We start from the raw sequence: 23,577 nt of genomic DNA on the forward strand, positions 1-23,577 counted from the left end.
CTAGAGACGGATGTTGATCTAAAGGTTGAAGAGAACAGTGTCCACCTGAGGAATACAGTGATTTACATAGTAGTGTATGAGGGGTGTAGTGTGTAAGATCATTTTAGTAATATTTTACAGGTCACTCTTACCTGAAATGATGAATGATGTGGATCTGCTGTCAGTCATCACAAACATGAGAGGAGAACATGAAGCCCTTTCTTCAGGCCGATGGCTGGAGAGAACAAACCAACTGGAGTTTGCTAATGTGTAGCTAACCTGGAAACCAACTTACAAGACGCAAATGCAATTTACTCAGCAAAAACATACAACTGTGATCTTTAAAATGAATTATGGTATGGACATGTATCAAACATGAATCGGTTCCTCTAAAGATCCTTCATATTTTTTATGATCTCACCTGATGAAGAGAGACTTTGGCGAGGCATGATTGCCTAAAGATTGTGGTTTGTCATTCAGAAAGATCTTTAATGCTTTAAAGTTTTGAGATTTAAAAAATAACTTATTCAGCTTAATTCAAATGATGCAAAAAATTCACCTGTCACCACTTTAAGAGATCATCTTTACTACAATAAACCCCTTTAATCCCATTGGTCACAATATTTTAGTGCAATGCAGAGAGATTGTAGCACATGTGGTCAGATTTACTTTAAGTTACAATGTAGGTTTACAAATAGCCAACTCAGATTTGAGCTAATTAACACACATTAAAAACATATTATTATATAAATTGTATTATTATTTGCCAATGCTTCTTCTTCAATAACTACTGAAAAAAACCTTAAGGTCAAGAGTAGCCTATGTAATCTATATTAATCTTAAATAAGATAACTTTTAATACACACAAACTGCAACAAAATGTTTAAAATCGAGGCAGTTTTATTTTATTTTCGTTTCAACTGTTCAAAGCTCCGAATCATTGAATTTATGATCAATATGGATTTTTGATTTGTTACTTTGATTTATTTTATTCCAAATATACTTCTGTAGTGTTTATAAACATAAATTGGAACTTACACGAGACTGCATTACATATAGAAGTGAGCAGCTACAGTATAACTGTGAGGACATTTCAAATTAAATGTTTATTTACATAAAAAGTACATTAAAGCATTATAAAGGTGTCAAAAAAATACACCAATCTACTACTGGCTCCTACTGGTGATACACAACACAACCTGCGTAATAATTTCTTTTGTCTCCACTAGTGTTCAATGCAATGACATTATATTTCCTCCAGGGGGCGACGATCATCTCTGAAACACATGCAACCTGAGCTGTGTGTTTTCAAGCTTGAGAGATATTCCCATGAAAACCAAGAAGGATCCGGATACTGTTCCTTAGAATGAAAACAATAGAGATCAATTACGATAAAAGTGCGATAAAGCCGGAATCTTCCTCCCTTTTTGATACAGAAGACTTTTCCGCATCTGTTGAACTCTTTTTGTGTGTCTAAGTTACTTTATTATCCTGTTTAACAGTTTACTTACAAAATGAAAGTTCAAGATGCCAAAATGATATTTTACTGTGGAGGTTCAGAGCGACACAAGCACACACTTGTCCGTGCCGTGAACAGCTTTGCATTTGGGGACCGGTGCCATCATGTGCTTGTTTGTTATGGTAGTGTGGTTTCTCAACAAAATGATGTAAAGTCTCTGAGTATAAAGAGAATCTCTAGAGTAGAGGTCAGAGGTCACCGTCGATGAATTCTCAGAATTCCATGTTTGCACAGACGATGGAAAAGAGAGGAAGATTACATCATGGAGGCACGAAAACAATACAGAAATAAGGAAATGAGAGCAATTAACTCATTGTGTTTGTGTGACGTGAACGCCAACTAAACAGAACTGAAGCATATGAATCTTTATCATATTAGTCTCAGAGGGTTTTTTCACAAAATTATATAAAAATAAATGAGACTATAAATTGTTTTAATTCCATTAAGAGTCTGGAGGTGTAAAATGAATGTATATTTGTGTCGTTTTGATGAGATTCATTGAGTAAATATTAAGACTTTTGATTGCAGACTTGACAAATCTGTGCACATTTTGGGACAATGTTGACATCTCCTCTGAAACTCTAATGACAGAGACATTTGGGAAATTTCTGACTCTTTTTGTCAGGAGGAATATCTGAGACGCAGATGAGACTCAAGCAAAAGTCCCATTGGCATTCCATTTAATCTTGTTGATGTGTAGGAGAAATAATTTGGATAAGATCTCTAATCTGTCGTTTTATTTCGTCAAAATGTTTTGTCTTCGACCAAGTTTTTCTAAGATTAAAACGATGCACACAGTATGATTTGTAGGTGAGTTGTACAGTAAGTTTCTCACATCTTCATGCTGCTACTGCCATTGCAGGCAAGACAAACGATTCCACTTGCGGCGTGTTTGTGTGACAATATTTTCCAGAATAAACCTACAATGACTACAACTGTAAACACGCTCGCACGTTATAAATACACAAACATAGACGCTCTCTCACATAAACAAATCACATCTCAGGAAATCTTTCACACATACACACAAAATGTTTTTTATACTGTCTGAACTGTATATTTGATCCCCTAAACCTAAAGCTCATAGAAAACTTTTTGCATTTTTAGATTGAAAAAAAATATTGTTCTGTACAATTTATTAGCTTTATTGCCCATGGAGACATCAATTTTGGTCCCCACGGTGACACAAATCCACATGTGTTGGAGTGCATTCCCCACCAGGATATAAAAACATGTCCACATACACACACAAATGCACACACACATGCATACATACACACGCACACATGCTTGCACCCACACACCCATACAGACTCACGCTCACACACACATGCACGCAAACTCAGACAGACACACACACACATGCAGGATCACACACTCACAAACACGCGCACACAAACACACACACCATTGTTCAGTTTTCTATCTGTATCTCTTAAATTTTCTCTGGTGCACATGAGGTCATTGTTCAAACATGACTCTCAATATCCTCTCTTTCTTCAAGACAAACAGAAGAGAGAGAGCCAGAGAGAGCTGGGGGGGGGTGAGGTCTCTACATGTGGAGAGAGTTGCTCATGTTCCGCTGTACACACCCACATACTCGCACTTGACACATGCAAACACATAACTCCCTCAGCAATGGGCCGGGCTAGTTGACATGGAAACCAAGCTCCGCCCTCGCAGGGTGTGGACGGGCTTTTTAAGCCGTGGGGAAACCTCTGTCCTGCTCTTCCAGAGCGGGGAGAGAGAGCAGGGAGCGAGTGAAAGAGAGAGAGTGGCTATCTTCAAAAAGGGTGGGAACGCTGAACCTGGAAGCTGAAAAGTTTTCCCACAAGTCTGTAAACAACAATCATAGCTGTAGGAACTAAAATCGAGTCCGGCGACACAACGTTCCTGCACGAAGTAAGACCTTAAACAACAGCTTCATGATGGGAGAAGATGCAGTACAGGCAGAGAGGAGCAGCATGGCCAGCGTACATGAGAGTCAGGAGCTGGTGGTGCCCACCCCCAGCCCAACTCAACCTTCACCCAGTCACAGCCTCTCCCAGCTGAGCACCGCCAACGCAACGGCCGGACTACCCAGCAGTCCCGGAGTCGAGGCCATCGTGGGCACTCTGAAAGACGGCGCCTCGACCCCGGGCCCGGTGAACGCCATCACGGTTCTGACCCTTCTGGATAAGCTGGTGAACATGCTGGACACGGTGCAAGAGAACCAGCACAAGATGGAGACGAGACAGGTGGAGATCGAAGGGGCGGTGAGGGGCATCCAGAACGACATGACCAAGCTGTCCAAGAGTCACACCTCCACCTCCAACACGGTCAGCAAACTGCTGGAGAAGAGCCGCAAGGTGAGCATCCACATGAAGGAAGTGAAGGACAAGATGGATAAGCAGGCCATGCAGGTGAAGAAGCTGGAGGTCAACCACGCTCACCTGCTCAAGAGGAACAACTTCAAAGTGCTCATCTTCCAGGTAAATGACGGGGGGGGGGGGGGTGTGTTGTGTTTGTGTTTGTTAAGTGCTGAATCAACGACTAAACTGAGTTCTTCAATTTGGTCTCCAAACATAGATATATATATACATAGATGCCTCATCAGCGGATGCATTTATAGAGGGCTATACCCAAATCATATGATGTATAGGAATGGAGAGAACGAGTTGACTGGGAGTCTTTAACCAAACACATATGGATGAACATCAAATATTACAACTAATACAATACAAGAAGACAAAGAGATTGAGGGATATTGAGTTAATGCACAAAGCAACACATTCTCATGCAGATGATTCGTTTTCACTTTTAACAACCGCTGTGGAATTGTGTGGCTTCTCATTGAGTGATAAACACTTCTGAAATGTTGACCCTTCCAAAATGGCGGCTGCTTTGACATGTCGGGAGGAGTCAAATGTGGCATCTACATATGCATAAGTAAGACCAAGTCTATAAGCGCTGTAAGTCACATCCGTCAAACGCATCAATGTAAAGCTGTCACGTTGTGTCCCAAAATACATCACAGCTCACATGATCACATTTTTGTTAGGACAGAGGGGTCAAAGTTCACATTGTAGAGATGAAAGCAATGCAATGAAGGTGTGATGTGGTTTGGGTTCACTTTGAGGTGGGGTGGAAAGTGGTCGCGTCCAATCTCCATCTCTAAATGCGGTCGCTCAAGGGTCAGACGAAGCTGTGCTGATTACAATCAATTATTTGTGGACTTTGCAGAGTTAGCAAAGCTCGGTTCCATTTGTTAACGTGTGAAAGAAAAGCGTTTGGGGCTGTAAACCGAGAGAACCAGAACGCTCCAGAGAGACTCGACAGGGGAGGCTTGTTTTGAAGCTTAGCCAAAGCTATTATTTCAAGCACAATGGCCTTGAATAGAAGGTGCGCCCAGAGATCAGCTTCAGTAATGTGTGTCCTGTCGTCAGAAAGTCCGTGCTGTACGCCACGCTGCTGTTTACCACCAGACCTGCAATCTGTCGAATGACTCAATGATTCCAAAGTAAGGGAGAGTTGAGAGAAGCCTTCCATTTCCCCCCCCCTCTCTCTCTCTCTCTCTCTCTCCAGCTGTGTGCTTACCACAGCGGGACGATAAACCCAGAGAGAGAGAGGCAGAATACTCAAGGACTTCTGTTTAATAAAAAAAGCTCAACTTTTCCCTTCGAACAGTCTTCCTGAGAATAGTGAATAGAGATCTGTTCGTAGCAGCTGGCTGAAAATGTTATGCGTGTTGCTAGGTGCCCACGTTGTTTTTTTGTAAATTTGTGAAAAACAGTGGAGGGTAAAAGGCCCGTGCCGCGTCTCCAAAAGATTTTTGTACGATTCTTGCCCTACGGAATGGATTTAATTAGCTGTTTTCATTTTCTTAAGCTTTGCGGAGCAGTCCAGACATGTTTGGTCCGGGTTTGAGGAAACACGTTTAATTCTCCTCTGGGCTCTCGTGGTCTGTCGTGCATCACAGGATGGGTGGACACAGGGGCACCGTGTTCCTAAAGCTCGCACGTTTCCTCGTCCGACAGTCCCCCACACACATTCTCCTCACTTTCACATACCGTCTCCGGGTTGCCGGGGTTTCTCAGGAATGCCCGATGAGATCCTCCTCGGCTCATTAAATATCTGCAGGAGAATAAAGGAGTCAGGTTCTGTGATGTATATACAGCACACAAGCTTGAGAAAAACTAGTCAAGACAAAGAAACGGTTGCGTAGTGCTCGGTCAACAAACAGCCGTTGGATTGAACTTTTATTTGAAAGATAAAACATTTCCTCGTCTCTAAAGCTAGATTCAGGTGCTCGCCACACCCTCCACGTTTGTGTTTTTCACTTTTATCTTCTCTTGCTGTTGGATCAGTGGTTCTTGGCTCCCACCCCTCAGGCGGACGACAGGAGAGAGCGAGAACACTGTTCTTGCTTAAGCAGAAACTCTGGCTCAAACCCTCACATTCCAGAGGTGAAGCGAGTCTTTCTCTCTCTTGTCCAAGAGATATAAATAGACCAGTAACCACAATCAATTGAAGTCCATTGAGATGTGTTGAAGACATATGACCAGAATCACAGACAGAGGCGAGAGGTTCTTAGTTTGAGGTTCTTTCTTCCTGGTGTTAAACACGTTTGTCATTCTATACCCTCAGAGTGATGCAACTTTCAAATCGGTTGAATTTGTTTTTTGCATGTTTTTCCCCAAACTCAACATATGGACTGCATCATTTGTGTAAGATATTCAGGTTCTCATTATTGCCACTGCTTCAGTTTTCATTACACTGAAATCTCTGGGCACAAGATTGAATATTTTTACTGCTGGCCCTTTGCTTTCACCTAATAAGGCTATCTGTGCCTCTCCAACAGGGGAGAGAGAGAGAGAGAGAGAGAGAGAGAGGGGAGAAAAGAGGAGAAGTGGGCGAACGAAGGCCCCGGGGAGAGAGAGAAGGGGAGACTAGAGTGTTTGTTTACTTTTGTCCATCATAAAGTTATTATCTCACTCAAACTCTTTCAGACAGCGTACCCACTGAAACGAGACAGAGTGAGATGATAATAAGACACTCGCTTTGGCACAGTGGTGGTTTTACAACATAATCGTCTAGAGAGGTTTTAAAATAAGCGGTGATGAAACTGCAGAAAAAAACCCACCCTGATAACTTTTACTCTGCATGTGCAGCTTGTGTACTGGTCTGGTCTGAAAGCGTAAGTTGATAGTCTGATTTCTGTAGAACAAAAGCAGGTTAATCCTCATAATAGAGGAATAGACAATAGTACATCGCAATAAAAAGAACTTCAAAGTCCTGCGGCATGAATGCATGCTGGGAACGCATAACAGCGGTCATGTTTGTTGTGAGGAAACAAAAACAGAGGAAATGACAATTCATTCCTGTGCAATGAAACATCTGATGGTTGTAGTTGATAATAAAGCAATGAATGTTTATATGTGTGTGTGATGTAAATAAACAGAATGACATGACCGCATCTCAAACAAGATGTGACAATTTAACCACATAAAATGTGTTTTATCAAATCATGATAAAAGTTCAGAATTGTATAGTTGTATTATTGTCAGGGGAAATATTTACTCCGCCAGTGACACGAAGCAATCCAGAATTCCTCAAATGATTGAAGCATTTTTCAGGATGTGGCCTCAGGATCTATTTCACTGAACAGGGTGAAATATTACAAGATCATGTCAAATATTTCACATGGTCACTAGTCATCATTGATTTTAATTGTACTCAAAGTTGTATTTATCAGAGACCTTTATAGAAAGCGACTTACACATGAGAAAGTCTATTTGAATTTTTGTACACTACCGTTTAAAAGTGAGATGTTTCTCCTTTTGACCTTACAAATCTTTCCATCTGAACTCAGAAATTCATTTCAAATTTTTGAGATTGTTTTGTCAACAAAAATGTATGCTGCGTGCGCTTCTTGTTTCTTTTTTTTAAACTCTTTCAAAAATGAAATAGGCAAATTTTACTGAACAATGAGTCAATAAGTAGTCAGTAAGAGCAGAACAGATGTAAAGTCCTTCAGTTCTGTTTAAAGATATCTCAAGAAGACATAGTATTTATTTATTTGTTTTCGTCACAAAAAGAAATGTGTTGTTTTAAACTTTTAACGAGTTTACTATTATTTTGAAATTAATTTAAAACATTAATAGATATTTCAGTGGCAACAACATAAGCAATGTTCCAGTAGACCACCGCAAAGAATCTGTTGAGAAGATTTTATTTAATTAAATACTATTAATGTCCAATAAAATATTCATATAAATGAATAGCAAAGTACAGACAACCCGATGAAACCGTCTACCACAAGTGACCCTAAACGACAGTTTAGAATTAAATACATGAAATTTTTGACCTCTCCTCCTCCTCCATACTCAGAACTCATGAATAAGCCATTCAAATCCACATTTGATAATCAAATCTGAAATGAAGATGAACACACTGAACATAAAGTTCTCTGTTAATACCTGGCTGTGATAGTATTTGCGATGACTATACTATATTTTGCAGGTGTTTTTTTGATAATACTCAAACCTAGAGGAATTAAAAGAGAGAGACGGCACTATGTAGATAGAGGTAAACATAAGGCTTCATGTAATGAAAAGGGTGTTTTGAATAAGTACACTTGCTGAAAGGACATGAAACGTGTGTTGTGGTTCAAACAAAAACAGGAAAGGAACACATAGAATATGGAATGGATTCATACTTGTATCTTTTTAATCAAAGGTGTCTATATGTCATTCCAGACCATTTTGGCTGAATTGAAACACACGTCATTTAAACACACACACACACACACACACACTGTTATACTGTACAAACTGTATATTTTATCTCCTAAACCAACCCCTAAACCTACAGATCATAGAAAACATTTTACAGTCTTAGATTTAAAAAAATATTGTTGTGTACAATTCATAAGCTTTTTTGCACAAGTCCCTATATGTGTCACCAAGTCCCCACCGGGATATAAAAACAAGACCACAATCACACACATTGTCTTTGCCTGATATATTTGTAAGTTTAACTTGTTTGGTTTCCATAAGCTGAACACAAACAGTCATTATGTATAAAAACATGCATTCTTTTGAAACTAGAGTTCTAAGTGCCGACAGAAATCTGACTGCTATCTGAAAACACACACACACACACACGCACTGAAGAGACAAAAGCTGTCATTGTGTGTATCCCGTGACAGGGAGCAAAGGCAGACAGAATGAAAACTCTACACACACACAAAATGCCATGGGAACTCGTGTCAACACACACATGCTAGATAAATACCAGGACACAAATGTACACTAGACCTACTTCACAGAAACTATAAAGCAAGTCGCTGTTTAATATTTAGATCCTCATTGCTGCATCCTCTTGTCTAGGTTTCTTCTTCTGACATTGTCCTGCATATGATTTTTTTATAAAACAAAACAATACAATACAATACAATATACTACGAATTTTAGTAAAGGCACAATGCTACGGTTGTGCATTCCATAATATTATATTCCTGCTATCCTTCTGAAAACTTGAATCTTCATATTTTGTGATTTTGTGATGTTTTTTGCCATACAGTTTTGGCAAAGTTTGGTTATACATTATACAGTATTTTATATATTGTTTTTGGCAAAATACGTTTTTGACATAAATTGTTATTAGTCGCCCTTTATGTTTGTTACTGGGTTTTGCAAATATTTTACTTATTAAAAGTTTCAAAAGTGCTTGTCAACTTTGTCAAAACAGTTTTTAATGGTTTAAAAAGTACAGTGTTTTTTTCATTTACATTTCCTGAAAAACAGCGATTTCAGAAGGACAGTGACCATTGGTATATTCCATAATGAACAAATCCAGACATATCTTTTCAGACATTAAACACAAGATCTTCTTTAGTGTTTATGTCTCTCTCTTCACACATCCTTACTAAAGCATTGCTAGAAGTTTTTCCAGGGCTGATTTTCTTCAAGAGGAAAACCTTCTTCCGCTCTTTCAGCCCCTTCCCATTCCAACTCTTTTGTTCTGCCTGATTTCTGACCTACGTCAATAAAACCTCACACACACACACACACACACACACACACACACAAAAACACACACGCACCCACACACACACACAAACAATTGTTAAAAACACCAGTGTGACTATTCATATGTTTGGGATGCTGGTGTCCCCACCAAACTAACAAATCTCCCTTAGTCATCACAAAGACTGTTCACCAACATTATGAAAAATTCAACATGGCATTGGTTGACCAGCATGGAAATTCTCGCTTACTCTCAGTCTCGGTGTGTTGCAAAGAATCCTGTGTGTTTCCAAAGTATGTTTTTCACGTGTGTCGCCAAAACAGAGCACATGGGCAGACAGCTGTTTCCTGTCAGATGTGATGTTATGGGGGTGAGGAAGGGGCAAACGTTTTCAGCCAATCACGCTGCATTGCTCGAGATAAAACACATCGCTAATAACCTCATCATTTACAAACCCTCCAAACACAGCCTCTTATGCCTATAACTCACCACACCCCACCTTTAACCAAACATGAGCCCTCCATCCTTCATACGCAGGCCTTGAGGTGGACCGTGTGTCAAGTGTGTTTAGGACATTAAGTGAGAATTGCAAAAACTACTGGAGAGCATCTTAGATAACGCTCGACAGCTATGAGAGAAGACGGCGTGGTACACAGATGTGCTTGGGTGTGTGATATGAGTGTGATGAAAGGCTTGGACACACTTATTTGTTCTATACACACTTTTTTAGGTACTCAAAACCACAAAACAAACCATAAAACTCGATGTACAGTATTGAACAACATAAAGGTCATGGGTTCAAATGTAAACCTTAAATGCAAGTGTATTCACTCTAAAAAAAATGCTAGGTTAAATGAATAAACTAAACTTTGTTGGACAAGTTCAGTTTAATTCAAATTTATTTGTATAGTGCTTTTCATAATTTTTGCATTGTTGCAAAATAGCTTCAAAACAAAATGGACACATGAAATACATGGAAAACTTAACAGCTAGTAGGATTTACTTTATTTTTTGTGTTCATTTACTTTATTTTTTGTGGCAAGTTTTAAGACACCGTTTTTAAAGTAAATTTACTTAAAAATGTTTTGTGGCAATTTTTAAAAGTAAAATTACAACAATTTTACACAATAGATTTTTAAGTACATTAACTTAAAAGAACTGTGTGGAAAAAACTCACACTATGTTTTTTAGTTTAGCACATCGTTCTTAAGTAAATTAAACAAAAGATGTTAGAAAATCCAACTAGTTAGACTAGTTTTTAGTGTAATTAAAAACATGGCACTTATTGAATTGATGAAAATTATTAAAATTGAACTATTGTATGTTGATGTTTAGCAAACTGTTAAAATAATTGTATGTAGCAGTGTTACATTCATACACTATTAAGGAAGCAGACATGAAACAAGAAAATGTTTTAAAGACATGAAACAAAGCAAAATTTTGAGCTAAAACGATAACTCAACAGTTGGTTCTGTCCATATTTTAACCATACAGGTTTAAAAACAACTCATCAAGTTCCTTTGAATAAAAAACCTGCCATATGTGTAAATGTTTGACACAATGCAAATGGAAGTGTGAGAATGAATCAGACAAAACTATCTTCATGTGGAATCCTGGATCTGTTCTTTACTATTTTTTTTAACTCACAATAAAATAAATAGTTTATGTATCATAATAAGTTTATGTAGGTAAACTTCAGTGTTATCTGCTAAAACACATGTGAAGCATCCATGCATTAATCTTCAGATCAGATGGTCTTTAAGATCAGAAACATCACTTTTAATTTAATAGAAGTGACTGAAATGTTTTGTGCTGGATGCAGCTTTTATGCGTCTAAGGACTACATCTGGTCAATATTCACATCAAATAAAACCTGTTTCTTTCTCCCGTGTAAATAAAGCATTCACAAAGCCTGCATTGTACTGCAATAATTCAATCCCACACACACATGAGTTAAAGCCTCTCTGAAAACGCACTGAATACAAACAGAAAACTTTGTTTAGGCCATGTGAGGTATTGGCGAGCGTTTTGCTGCGTGTATGAAAAAACATGTAGCAACTCATGCCATCACGAGAACCCGCGCTGCCCGAGGCAGGAGAGACCGGTTTAGTACACAAATGAATCAAATCTGAAGATTCGTTTGACTTCAAATGAGGCAATCACGGTTTTAAGTGACAAAAGCAAACTATGAGAAGTCAGATACATTCACACTCAGCTTTAGGTGAAGACAATTCGTGGGTCATTAACAACTTTTCATGATCTCATTCCTAAAGGGCAGAATGCACGGAATGAAGTGTTTGAAATGATTGAGGAGAGAAAGACTCAGATCAGTGAGAGGCTCAGGAGGAATGCATACACTTGTTTGAGGTAGTACTATTGTCCCTCATGCTTTTAGTACGATTGTGAATAATGGAATACGTTGAATGTTTTTGTCTAACAGCTTCTGCATAGCATCAGGGGTGATTCACAGTACAACGGGCAAGTTCCAAGGAATCTGAGGAAACCGTTTTCTTATAACAGCCCGTGCCATGACACAAGCTCTAGTTAAACTCAAACACACCAAATGTCAACATTCCACTCTCATTTGGGGGGGTGGAGGGGATGGGGGAGTCACTTGCGCCCCTACAAAAATCCTTTATATGTGTATACAAGGATTTCACAGATATTAAAATGTCACTAACATATAAGCAAATGAACGTTTATTTTCTATATTCCCAAGATAAGTTGTTTTTAATGTATATACGTATGTAAACAACATCATTTGTATTACAAGTATGAATACATATATGAGATTCTGCAAAAAAAACATGTTCTCTGCTCTACATGTGTAGTAAATGACTCAAACAAATAGAAGAATCAGACATATATATGATCACATGTAAACTATAAGGTTTGTATATGGTGCTATATATCAGATGTCTGTTTTGCAGAAAGACCTCCAGTTTAGACAGAAAAGTGATTTAATGGCTTCTGATAGACACTCACCCTGCCACACAGGCTGCTCAAGTGAGTTGATAAGATCATTTCATAAAGTCTGAGCTACACACCGCCATCTAGTGCCCTGTAAGCAAAACATCAAATACCTGGCTATCTGTCCAAAATGATTTGTATGTGCCATAAAAATAAATATATTATTTATGAAATATATCTTATTATGGAAATATTCACTAAAAAATAACTATATTTGTTTTCATCAGCAAACTACCTTGTAGTTAAAGATGAAATAGTATGCATACATATTTGAGTAAAGTATAAATTGATATTCTTTTTTATTATAGTAAGGGTAAAAATGCCTGTAGTCAGCGACACCTTATGAACAGTATTACTAATATGTGGTTAGTTGACAAATAAACCATAAATGTGTCTTATATTGTGACACCTAAAAATTTTTGGGGGAAATTATAAATAAATCTATAAATAAATATTATATATATTAATATTTTTAAACAATATATTCTTAACAGTTTGTTTTCTACATTTTTGCTTTGTTACACCTTTAGGTTACATGTTCCAGATTGCAAAAAAATATAATGTCAAATCAAATAACTGGTTTTTGTGTTTATTTGTTCTTATTATGGTTACATTTATCACTCTGTGCTGTAAATGACTTGATTTAATTATCTTCTGACTCACAATCTGTTTGAAGGGACAACAAAATGTGCCAAACCAAATATCACAAATCAACACTTGTGTCCTTTTCACAGTCCTGGTGTAACACAAATGTAAAACAACATTTCATAACTTTCACCATTTTGCATCTCTTATTGATGGTTCATTTTCAACACATTCAGGTGGTCAAGATTCAAGAATTTTCAAAGGTTGGAAAACTTGCAAAAGTTACCCGATCACAAACAAAAAGTATAAAGACAGAACCTAACAACATTAATAGGATTGACACACTTAATTCATAAAGCATATGACATATATCAGTAATGTTAAGCCACACGTGGAATGATTGGATACCAGCGATGCACAACCTTTAATAAATACACACTTTGTTTTTGTGATCCGTAAAGGCAAATATAACATCCCAGCCATTATTGTGTAAGAAAGTCTGTATTCATGTTGATGGAGCTGGGTAACTTCATGTAAGGACTGATGGAAATTGGAAAATCTATGTAAAGGATTGCAGGGAGTTGGCCAGATTTATTCTCCGTCAGCGCCAGCAAAACCACACGACTCCCTTTGATCCAAATCTGCCTTCCAAAATAAAGTTCTGTTATAGGGTGAACAGATTTGCTATAGTTAATCCCTAAAGTAATATTTCATGCCAGATTTTGTATCCTGGGACAGATATTATGTATCCCTGTTCTGTCGGACAAGCCAAACTCACATTCCCTCACACGCTGAGAGTTCAAAAGAGAACAAAACCTTTCTATCATCACAGAAGAGCAAACGTGAAAACATTAAGAGACTGTTTGTTCTCATATGCACACTAACAGCCAATAACAGCCTGAAACAAATACTTCACTCGAAATAGTTTTATGTTTGTGAATTGTTTTACTTTCAATTAAGGTAAATAAGTATATGTAAATACTGTATATTTTGGGTTAAATATTTCTTACAACATATAGTATGTGTTTGTGGTATCCTAGCTGTCAGGGAACATTCTCAAAACTTTTTCTCAAAGTGATCCATATTTCTGCTGTAACTCTTTTTAACAATATTTGTTATGGCTATAAAAAGTTGATGTAGAAAGTATTCTTACATCAATAGTTAAAGTCACAGTGAAATAAAAATGTCAATTCTTATTTTTTCATAATATATTGCAGCGTTTATAGTAAATAGCTTATCAATGGGATTGGATGTGATTGACCTTTTGAAATGCGTTTTCGGCTCTCATTAAATCGTTGTTTCGCGTCAGATCGGTGGGCGTGGTTTGTTCGTTTCAACTAAATCCTAGGTGCTTCAAGTCTTACAAAACCTTTACCCTAACCCAAACCCTAAACCTGCGGTTACACTTGACTTTTCCCTTCATTGACTTCCATTCATACGCATGCGAATGCGACAGACCGGAAAGGTAACCCCGTCCAATGATAACTCGCATTTCGCTGCGTAGTTCAAGTTTGGTGAACTCTGACCTGTGAATTCACGTCACGTGAGTGCGTGAGACCAATATAAGATCAAAATGTCACAGCGGTACAGAAATGTAAAAAGGGGAGGATAAGAATGTTAGTAAAACGTTATCAGAACATATTTTTGTTAGCTGGGATGTGATAGATAGGCATTGCAACAGAAGTGCACACTAAAGGTTGTGGGTTCGATACACACTCACTGATAAACACACACCCTTTTGATAAAAGCATCTGCCAAATGTGAAATGTATGTGTGCGTGTTTCAGACAAACAAACTACAACAGAGACAAAAAGATTAACTGGGAGGTTTTCTTGACCTCCTCTATATGAGAATTTCGAGTCTTATCGTTAAGAGAGAGCGGGCTCGAACTCCCCTGCGCATTTTTCACATGCCATGAAACATTCAGATGGGCGGGTGAGGTGCAAACAGGGCTTCCAGGTGTCCCTAATGGTGCGCTCCACCCCAAATGTTTCCTGACCCTCGTCCTACTCACTCTCAAAGCCCTTCAACACACTCCCTGCTCTCTCTCTCTCTCTCTCTCTCGGTCTTGGCCGTTCTCCAGGACTCAGTGGAAATTCTGATATGAGCTGTGTAAGGTTATGCCCGGCCTTCCTTCCCCATCCTCTCACTATTATCCAGCCTTTGTGATTGTCTCCAGAAGGGAAAGAGGGTCGGAACACAATGTTTTCACTAACATGTTCTTGTCGCCCAGATTTCATACTGTGTATACGATAGAATCACCCCCAAAATGTCCTTTCTGAATTTAAGAAGCTGAGCAGGGTGACCCTGAAAACATTTTCAACACTTTATTCTCTTATGAAAGAGAAGTTCTTGAAGCTTTCAAAAAAGGTCAAGGGTGGAGGACATTCATTGTTAAAAGCTCAAGTCTTTCCAACTCTCTTTTTGAAGTTCAAACAATAAAAATCATTATAAATTATGAAAAATATCAGGGTGCTCTTATAGAGATATCCAACATTATGGATACAAAAGTCATTTCATTTTAACGTCTTTGTTTTAAAATGCTTTATACTGTTTTAAGGTCAAAGTGCTTTACCGGAGAAAACATTTATTCTACATATGCGAAAACAGACCATGAACAAATTTAACACAACCCCATTGGCTACATCATTGTAGTCAACAGTTTAAAACAACCTGATTCAAAATTTTAAATGGCCAAATCACAGTAGTCAATATGTTTTTAGCCGAGACTTAAAAACAGACAGAGAAGGGGCTGATCTGGTCTCTAGAGGAAGGGCATTCCAAAGTCGAGGCCCCGCCACTGCAAATGCGAGTTCACCTCGACGCTTAAGACTACCAACAATGCCGTTGATGCCAACAAAAGCGTGGACAGCCATTTCTAGAGTTTTAGGTGTGAGAAAATATTTGATTTTTTTTGATCTAACGTTTTATACATTAAACACTTATGTAATCTAAATAATAATCGGAGGGGAAAATGTTGCAATTTTTCGCACTAAACATGAGGTGGGGTGAAAAAGTTATAAAGTGGGTGTGAACAAAAAAAGGCTTTTGGATTCTAACCGTCTGTTGTGTATCTTTGTTGTGCAGGACGAAAACGAGATCCCTTCAAGCGTCTTCGTGAAGGAACCTGAAACGATGCCTGAACTAGAAGAGGAGGAGAACGTATCCGTCGATCCCAACCGTTCTCAAGAAGACGGCCTCCACACCATCGCCCTCTCCTCGGACGAGGAGCAGGGACACGAGGACGACGAAGACGAAATTCTGAGGGTTTTGAACATGGAAGACGAGGTCCGAACTGAAAAAACTCGAACGGAGAAGATCAAGAGCTCCAGTCTGAAGAAAGTGGACAGCCTGAAGAAAGCCTTCTCCAGGCAGAACATCGAGAAGAAGATGAACAAGTTCGGCACCAAGATCGTGTCACATGAGCAGCGGGAGAAGATCAAGAAGAGCCTGACGCCCAACCACCAGAAGAACCCGAGTGCCAAAAGCTCCTCCATCAAGGTCTCTCCGCTCACCTTCAACATCAAGAAAGTCCGCGGCGGCGGCGGAGACGCTGAACAGGAGGGTGAAGCCTCGGCTCAATCCGAGGACTCCCCGACTGCCGTCGCCTCCATCGAGTTAGCCCCGATCGACAGCCCGACCGAAGACCTGACCTTCCATGAGGTTCACTCTCAGCTCGCGCCGGGTCAAGAGGAAGTCAAAGCAGCCGTCGAGGCGATGGAGAAGGAAGAGCTGCCCGGCATCCTGAACGGAACGGCTGAGGTCGAGCTGTCCATCACGGAAGATGTCAGCCAGGAGTACGCTCTTTCTGCCACGCTGCCTCAGGACGCATCACACAATGCTTTGCAGGAAGAAAACGAAGAAGAGGAGGAGGAAAAGGAAAGATTGGAGAGTGAAGAAAGCCCTCTAGCAGAAGCTCCGGGCCAAGCCGAGGGTGTTGCAGTAGGCCAAGCGTCATAATGTCCTAACCCTTCATTCCAACCGTGACGTCCTTCTAAGCTGAGAAAACACTCGTTCCCTTATCAGTGCAAGCCATTCCCATCACAATCCGCCAATGTCTGGAGACATCTGCCCTGGCCGAGTATCATCTTTGCAGAGGCCGACTTCTGCTGTATTACACCATCCATACGTGCGCAAAAAATTAATAACATTTCTTTAAAAGAGTTTTACAGATCGTGAAAGCAGGTAGTTCAACCTATCCGCCAGCAGACTGGTCACCCTGGTCGGCCTGTAGCGGTGCCTTACCGTCAGCCGAAGAAAGGTGGCAAAGGAAAATCAAACGCTCAAAGCCGAATGTGTCCATAACTGCTAAGTGCACTTCGTTTACCCCATGGGCACGCTTTGACTGTGGGTCCAGATCTTCCGGCACAGCCTGTACACCGATGAAAATGATATTGACTTCATGCAACCTAGATTATCCGCAAGCTTACTATTGTCTGTTCGATGTAATGTCATATACAACAGCAAATGTATCAGAAATGTGTATGTAATCATGCTAAATATACTGTGAACCCTTATTTACAGTACAGAAACAAGAGAAAGTTAGCTGAGAAGAATATTGTCCGTAAACTACATGTAGATATGTGTAATATGCATCAATATTCTGTATTCGGGTTGTTTCAGATCCAGTTTATGCAGGGGATCCTGGTCTTCACCGATCTCCGCATGTCTCGGACCGAAATCAAAAAACATTCCTGCTTTTGATATGTGGCTCTTTGCAGAAACTGTTTCTAATGCTCTTGTTGGGTAAGACAAGCCTTCAGGCACTGAGGGGTCGGTCTAGATTACAGACATATTTCTGAAAATGATGAACGAGACATTCATCCCGGGTGGATGCAAATACGGCCGCAGCGACATGAACAGAAAAAGGAAACGTCATGTTTTATAATGTAACGTAGGACAGACTAACACCAAGGGTTGAGATCAAGGGCAAACTGGAGAAATATCTGTGCCGCTCACGGTCATGCACACCACAAAATAAAATAATGTTACCTGATTTCACGATCAAGATCATTACAGTGTTTTCATGACCATTTAAAAAATTATGTTTTTTTATGTTTGTGATGTGAATTTGTCTACAATATGTGAGTTATCTGAGCATTTTCATTTCAATATTCCAATGCTGAACAAAACGTGTGTATCTTTGCTTTGGGTGGATGGATCTTTGAGATGTGACAAGGGTTTTACTTCTTTTTGAGTCTTTGAAAAGTTTGAACTCACTGTTTTTTATTGCTTGTACCCTTTCATCTGTATTTGCATATCTTATTTTAATCCAATCGATGACTTCATAATATATATGAGAGAGCTATATGTTGTCTTGATTTTCAATTATTAGAAGAAATTACGACTCATGCCAAAGAAAAGGCTTTGTTATAGCAAACACTTCATATTTCTGTGACACTTGTTATTGAAGCACGCAGTTAAAATTGTTCTTATAATACAAAAATAAAGATTTTAAACCCTTTCTATTCATATACGTCTAGTTTCTTTTATACTGCTATTCTTTTGTAAGTGTGTTTAGCAGAAACAACAATCATGACTTTATAACGCTTTTTGCACAATAACAGAAAGTAGGGCCTTTGATATGACTCTACAAACATTTACATTTTCACTCAGTGCATAATATTGTTTATGTGAATTACATAAAACATGACACATGAGTGCAAAAACAAGACATAGGCTTATGTGTTACACAGCAAGTGGTTAAACTCCACTTTGTAATGTATATAATGTTAACAGTATTGTTTAACCTTAATGCATATTTAACAATTGCATATTTACCCATGGTTATAATTAGGAAAAAACACAACTTAAAAATACAATAAACATTATGTGTTATCTTGGTTCAGTGTAAAAAAACCTGTTTACTGTGTGTGATGATATATCTAATTTCACCCCATTTATCACTACTAATCATTAAACAAGTTAGCAAGCAGTTTATTACTTAAATAACATGAATGTATTTATATGTTCCATTCACTTTCTTTTGTAAGTGACAGTGTAAGAATAGTCAAAATTCTTCTTCTTATTATTTTTTTAAATATTTTAAAGACCAGCCCCATGTGGCAAACTGTTAGGCTCTGGCGCCCTCTGGTGTTTACTGCTGGGTGACACAAATTAAACCTTGTTCGGAAAAGCAAAAAACAAGCAATATAAAGACTGTGCAAGAAAACACTAAACGATCGTTTATCTTTTTACCACATTGATATTACAATTAAGATAATTACTGTAGTTTTAAATTGAATGTATTGTTTTTTGAATATTTTACATTTGTGTTTAATGTAAGTTTAGTTCTTCTTATAGAAATTAACTAACGTCAGTAAGCATTTCCCGTCAAAAAAAAAAAAAAAACGTATTCGCTAAAATTATTTTGATGACATACATAAACTATCGTTTACCGTAAAAAACGTAGTGTCACGGTGGCCGAGAGGTTAAGGCGTTGGACTCGAAATCCAATGGGGTTTCCCCGCACAGGTTCGAATCCTGTTCGTGACGATATTTTGATTTTAATTCACGACTGTAATATAATGCGTCTGCAAAATCCGTGTATCATTCGTTCTTTTCATATTCAATTGAGATTCCAAAATCTGAAAATTAAAAAACGGTTTGTTATTTCGTTATTCGTTTATAAATGTGATACCAAAAAACAAATAACGGGTCATTTTTCGTACTTTTGATTTAATGCTCAGATCAAAAATGGGAAATGAAACAAAGGGGACACGACAGATTTTGATTTTGAGATTGAATTTGTTCGATTTGGGTAAGCCGGAAGTTATCTTCGTGTGTGTATGTGTTGCAGTTAAAAGAAGCCTGAAAACCCTCAATCTTGCAGTGATTGACTAAGTAATTTTTTTTGTAATTTCGTATCGACACCCTGGCCGCACTGGAATCATATGCTGATTTAATTAAAGACTTATTTGAAACTGTCAGGACACATAAAGAGATGTCAACTACGCTGCAGAAGATGGGTATCCAGCGAAGTTCTGAAATGAGACGAGGCTGAATCCAGCTTCTTATTCGCAGTTTCTTATTCACGCTTAGCTTCTTAGGGACCATCTCGCGTTTCTCTTCTTTTACGTTTTTAAAATAAAAACTTTTTTGTGTGTGTGTTTCTGTGTGCGCGCGCGTGTGTGTGTGTCTGTTGGCGTGTGTCTGTGCCTGCCTGCGTGCGTGTGTGAGAGAGAGTGCACAGAGGATGGGCTGCTGCTCGCTGTCTAAGTCATGACCTGCTGAATGCCCCTTGAGATGACCGTGAACTTCACGTGGAACCTCCATCACACACTCCCCTTACCATTCTCTATATTACTTTGATCGAACAGTTTTTTTAGGCAGCCTATGTCCACCATGAATATTAATCGAATCCAAAAGTACCTACATGTTTGAAAGTGCAATATTCTGGTGCAGAACATGCAGTACGGTTTATGCATGAGTAATTTACGTGTATATTTGTAAAAAAAACATAGTATACACCGTTTTGTTATACTTTGCATATATATAATTAACTGTTTTTATTCTACATATTTATTTTTTCTATTTCCTTTGTTTGTCTATACTGTATTTTTTCATTCTGAGCTCCTGAAACCACAACACGTTGCTTGTCTTTGTGTGCACAATTTGAAAATAAAGCTTATTCTAATTTTTTACTGATCCATTGTTCTTATACAATTTATTATACTCTTGTTGGTCTTAGCCAGTGCATTATACACACATTATATTACTGCTATGTAGTTACATGTATATATATTTAAGTAAACTTTGACACAGAACTGTGTTTTTGTACAAGTATGTCTTTGATGGTGCGTTAAAAGTTCCACAGCTAGGTTACACCTTGTCTTGATGTCTACCGTCATGCAAGAAAACAGTTTTACTGTAGCATTTTTGGGTTATTGGACAATTTGGGGTGCCATATCTCGAGTTCTTTGAGGGTGCGTTAGACGTTCTACATTGGAGTTATACCCAGTATTCATGACTAACATCTAGCCAAAAAGCAGATATTTTTATTGTAGCATTTTGTAGCAGAACTTCGCTGGATACCCATCTTCTGCAGCGTAGTTGACATCTCTTTATGTGTCTTGACAGTTTCAAATAAGTCTTTAATTAAATCAGCATATGATTCCAGTACGGCCATGGTGTCGATACGAAATTACAAAAACAATTACTTAGTCAATCACTGCAAGATTGAGGATTTTCAGGCTTCTTTTAACTTTTTGCAAATGCGGCAAACTTCCAAGTGCAACACATACACACGAAGATAACTTCCGGTTTACCCAAATCGAACAAATTAAATCTCAAAATCAAAATCTGTCGTGTCCCCTTTATTTCATTTCCTATTTTTGATCTGAGCATTAAATCAAAAGTACGAAAAATGACCCGTTATTTGTTTTTTGGTATCACATTTATAAACGAATAACGAAATAACAAACCGTTTTTTAATTTTCCGATTTTGGAATCTCAATTGAATATGAAAAGAACGAATGATACACGGATTCTGCAACTGCAGTCAACACTTACGCGTCGATTGAATGAAAATATAAATGGTGTGATAAATACGCGTTCATCGTATCACAAACGCCCTCTGTGTTTAACACTGGAGAGAGGGCGTTCCTGTAGGTTACCTAGGAAACTCATCTTTACGATCATTCCGCGAGCACGTGCGGGCAGCACAAGGCCCGGTGAAGTACTGCAACACGAGCGGGAAGCAAGTTTTCTGTCGTCAGATTTATTTCGTTGTCTTTTTTAGAATGGCAAACGGATCCAATGAAAATACATATCTAATAAAAGACATGAAACCAGGATTGAAAAACATTAACTTAGTTTTCATCGTCCTGGAAACTGGTAAGCGAAACGCGTGAGAAAATGTCGAAACGTGTTCGTCACATTTTCTGACAGTCGTGGGCTCATTTTCCCAAGAAAAAGCAAAGATATAGATACCACCACTATATGAACTTACACTTTTATATAGGTGAAATGTTTTCTATGGTCTTGAAGGTCGAGTATCTAAGACGAAGGATGGACACGAAATCCGCTCATGTAAAGTGGCGGACCGGACCGGAAGTATCACCATATCGGTGTGGGACGAAGTTGGCAGTCTCATACAAACAGGAGATATCATCCGACTTAACAGAGGGTTTTAAAATTACTTTTATGTTATTCTATAGCTGTCATGCCAAAATACAAAGAAAGTTGCATTTTGAGTGCAAATGTTTTTTTCTCTACATTGGATTGATGTGCATTGTCTAAGTTTACTTAATAGTTAATAAATAAGTCAGAAGAAATCGTAATCTTTATTGTTCTGCTGATTTGTTTATTAAATCTACTTTCATTTTGATGAGCTCAATTCTGTATTTTGACTTTATGCCCGTCCTTCATATATTTATATAAATGCTAGCATAAATGAAAGCTGTGCTTTATTTGTTTTTAAATCATCTTGTTTTAAATATTTAATTTCAGATATGCATCTCTCTTTAAGGGATGTCTTACACTATATATTGGGAGGACCGGGGACCTCCAAAAGACCGGAGAGTAAGTTCTTCACAGTTAACACTTTAAATCATACGAAAGAGCATGTGACGGAGTTATGACCAGTTCCTTCTTTGATTTCTCTGAAGGTTCTGTATGGTCTTCTCAGAGGTTCCCAATTTTAGTGAGCCCAACCAGGAGGTGATGGCTAAAATCCACCAAATAAACCACACGCATGTGAGTACAGATGCACAAAGAGAGAAGCGCTGTGAAACAAACACAAAGTCTGAGTGTATGTGTATGTTTTTGTGGAGAGCAGGTGAAATCAGAAGCTCAGGGCGGCACACCTAATATTCAGTATTCCGGAACACCTGCTGGACCTCCAGGTTTCATATCTGAAATCTTGAACAGTTCGATCCCTTTTAAAACTTGTTGAAGATTTGATCCTGTATTTATTTTCTCCCTCGCACAGCAAACGGCTCCGCTGTGTTTGTCCCGTCTCCAGCTTCACAAGAGAGCTCTTTTGGTGGCGGTGGGCGACGTTTGAACCGTTCACATTGGAAAAGAGGTTCCCAATTTCCAGGTGGGCTTAAACCCAACAACACTAATGGACGAGACCCTCGCCGGGCACTGAAAAGATGACAGCAACAGAGGTCATGCTGCATGAATATAGTTTGTTTTCAGCAGTTTTTTGTTATTTATGAATGTATTGTTTTTTTCAGGGTTTGTGTTATTCGTTCTTATTTTTAATCGTTGAAGAAGTTTTTTTTGAATGAGAGATGTTGCACAAGGACATGAAACAAAACCAAATAAAGTAGAGTGTATCATAATGTGTCGTCATATGTGTGCTTTCAATGTTTGTTTTCTGTAGTACTTGTTCTGAGATTGCATAGCTACCATTCAAGAACTGAACGTTCAAGTAAGCCTTTGTATTTTTTTAAGTTTTTAAGTGTGCATTCATTTTCATTAAATCTCAAAATTGAAGTTGTTAAAAGGAGCCATTATTAAAATAATTTGTTTTAACCAAAATAGCAATAGCAACACAATAGGCTAGG

The 23,577-nt window shown here is 38.4% G+C and overlaps 2 protein-coding genes and 1 non-coding gene across 3 annotated transcripts; all 3 read left to right on the forward strand.

Annotated features, from left to right (window-relative positions):
* The first annotated feature begins 3,216 nt into the window (after positions 1-3,216).
* Positions 3,217-18,535, forward strand: cavin2b (caveolae associated protein 2b). Its single transcript, XM_056751174.1, has 2 exons — positions 3,217-3,969; positions 16,151-18,535. The coding sequence occupies exons 1-2, from the start codon at positions 3,424-3,426 to the stop codon at positions 17,021-17,023; spliced, it is 1,419 nt and encodes a 472-aa protein (XP_056607152.1). The 5' UTR covers positions 3,217-3,423; the 3' UTR covers positions 17,024-18,535.
* A 941-nt stretch (positions 18,536-19,476) lies between these two features.
* Positions 19,477-19,558, forward strand: trnas-cga (transfer RNA serine (anticodon CGA)). The gene has a single exon. It is a non-coding gene; the product is annotated as a tRNA-Ser (tRNA).
* A 2,080-nt stretch (positions 19,559-21,638) lies between these two features.
* nabp1b (nucleic acid binding protein 1b) lies at positions 21,639-23,341 on the forward strand. Its single transcript, XM_056751062.1, has 6 exons — positions 21,639-21,898; positions 22,052-22,190; positions 22,514-22,585; positions 22,672-22,759; positions 22,842-22,908; positions 22,995-23,341. Exons 1-6 carry the CDS (start codon positions 21,805-21,807, stop codon positions 23,162-23,164), a joined length of 630 nt encoding a protein of 209 aa, XP_056607040.1. The 5' UTR covers positions 21,639-21,804; the 3' UTR covers positions 23,165-23,341.
* The last annotated feature ends 236 nt before the right edge of the window (positions 23,342-23,577 follow it).

This window comes from Triplophysa dalaica, chromosome 6 (genome assembly GCF_015846415.1).
Source record: "Triplophysa dalaica isolate WHDGS20190420 chromosome 6, ASM1584641v1, whole genome shotgun sequence".
In the NCBI taxonomy this organism is placed as follows: Eukaryota; Metazoa; Chordata; class Actinopteri; order Cypriniformes; family Nemacheilidae; genus Triplophysa; species Triplophysa dalaica.

What these genes read in the sequence shown, in the direction of transcription:
- cavin2b (XM_056751174.1), top strand. Translation starts at nt 3,424, where the DNA reads ATGATGGGAGAAGATGCAGTACAGGCAGAGAGGAGCAGCATGGCCAGC. An exon ending in TCAAAGTGCTCATCTTCCAG is followed by an intron (nt 3,970 to 16,150) that starts GTAAATGACGGG and finishes TTTGTTGTGCAG; the next exon opens with GACGAAAACGAGATCCCTTC.
- nabp1b (XM_056751062.1), top strand. Translation starts at nt 21,805, where the DNA reads ATGGCAAACGGATCCAATGAAAATACATATCTAATAAAAGACATGAAA. An exon ending in TTTCATCGTCCTGGAAACTG is followed by an intron (nt 21,899 to 22,051) that starts GTAAGCGAAACG and finishes ATGGTCTTGAAG; the next exon opens with GTCGAGTATCTAAGACGAAG. An exon ending in GACCTCCAAAAGACCGGAGA is followed by an intron (nt 22,586 to 22,671) that starts GTAAGTTCTTCA and finishes ATTTCTCTGAAG; the next exon opens with GTTCTGTATGGTCTTCTCAG.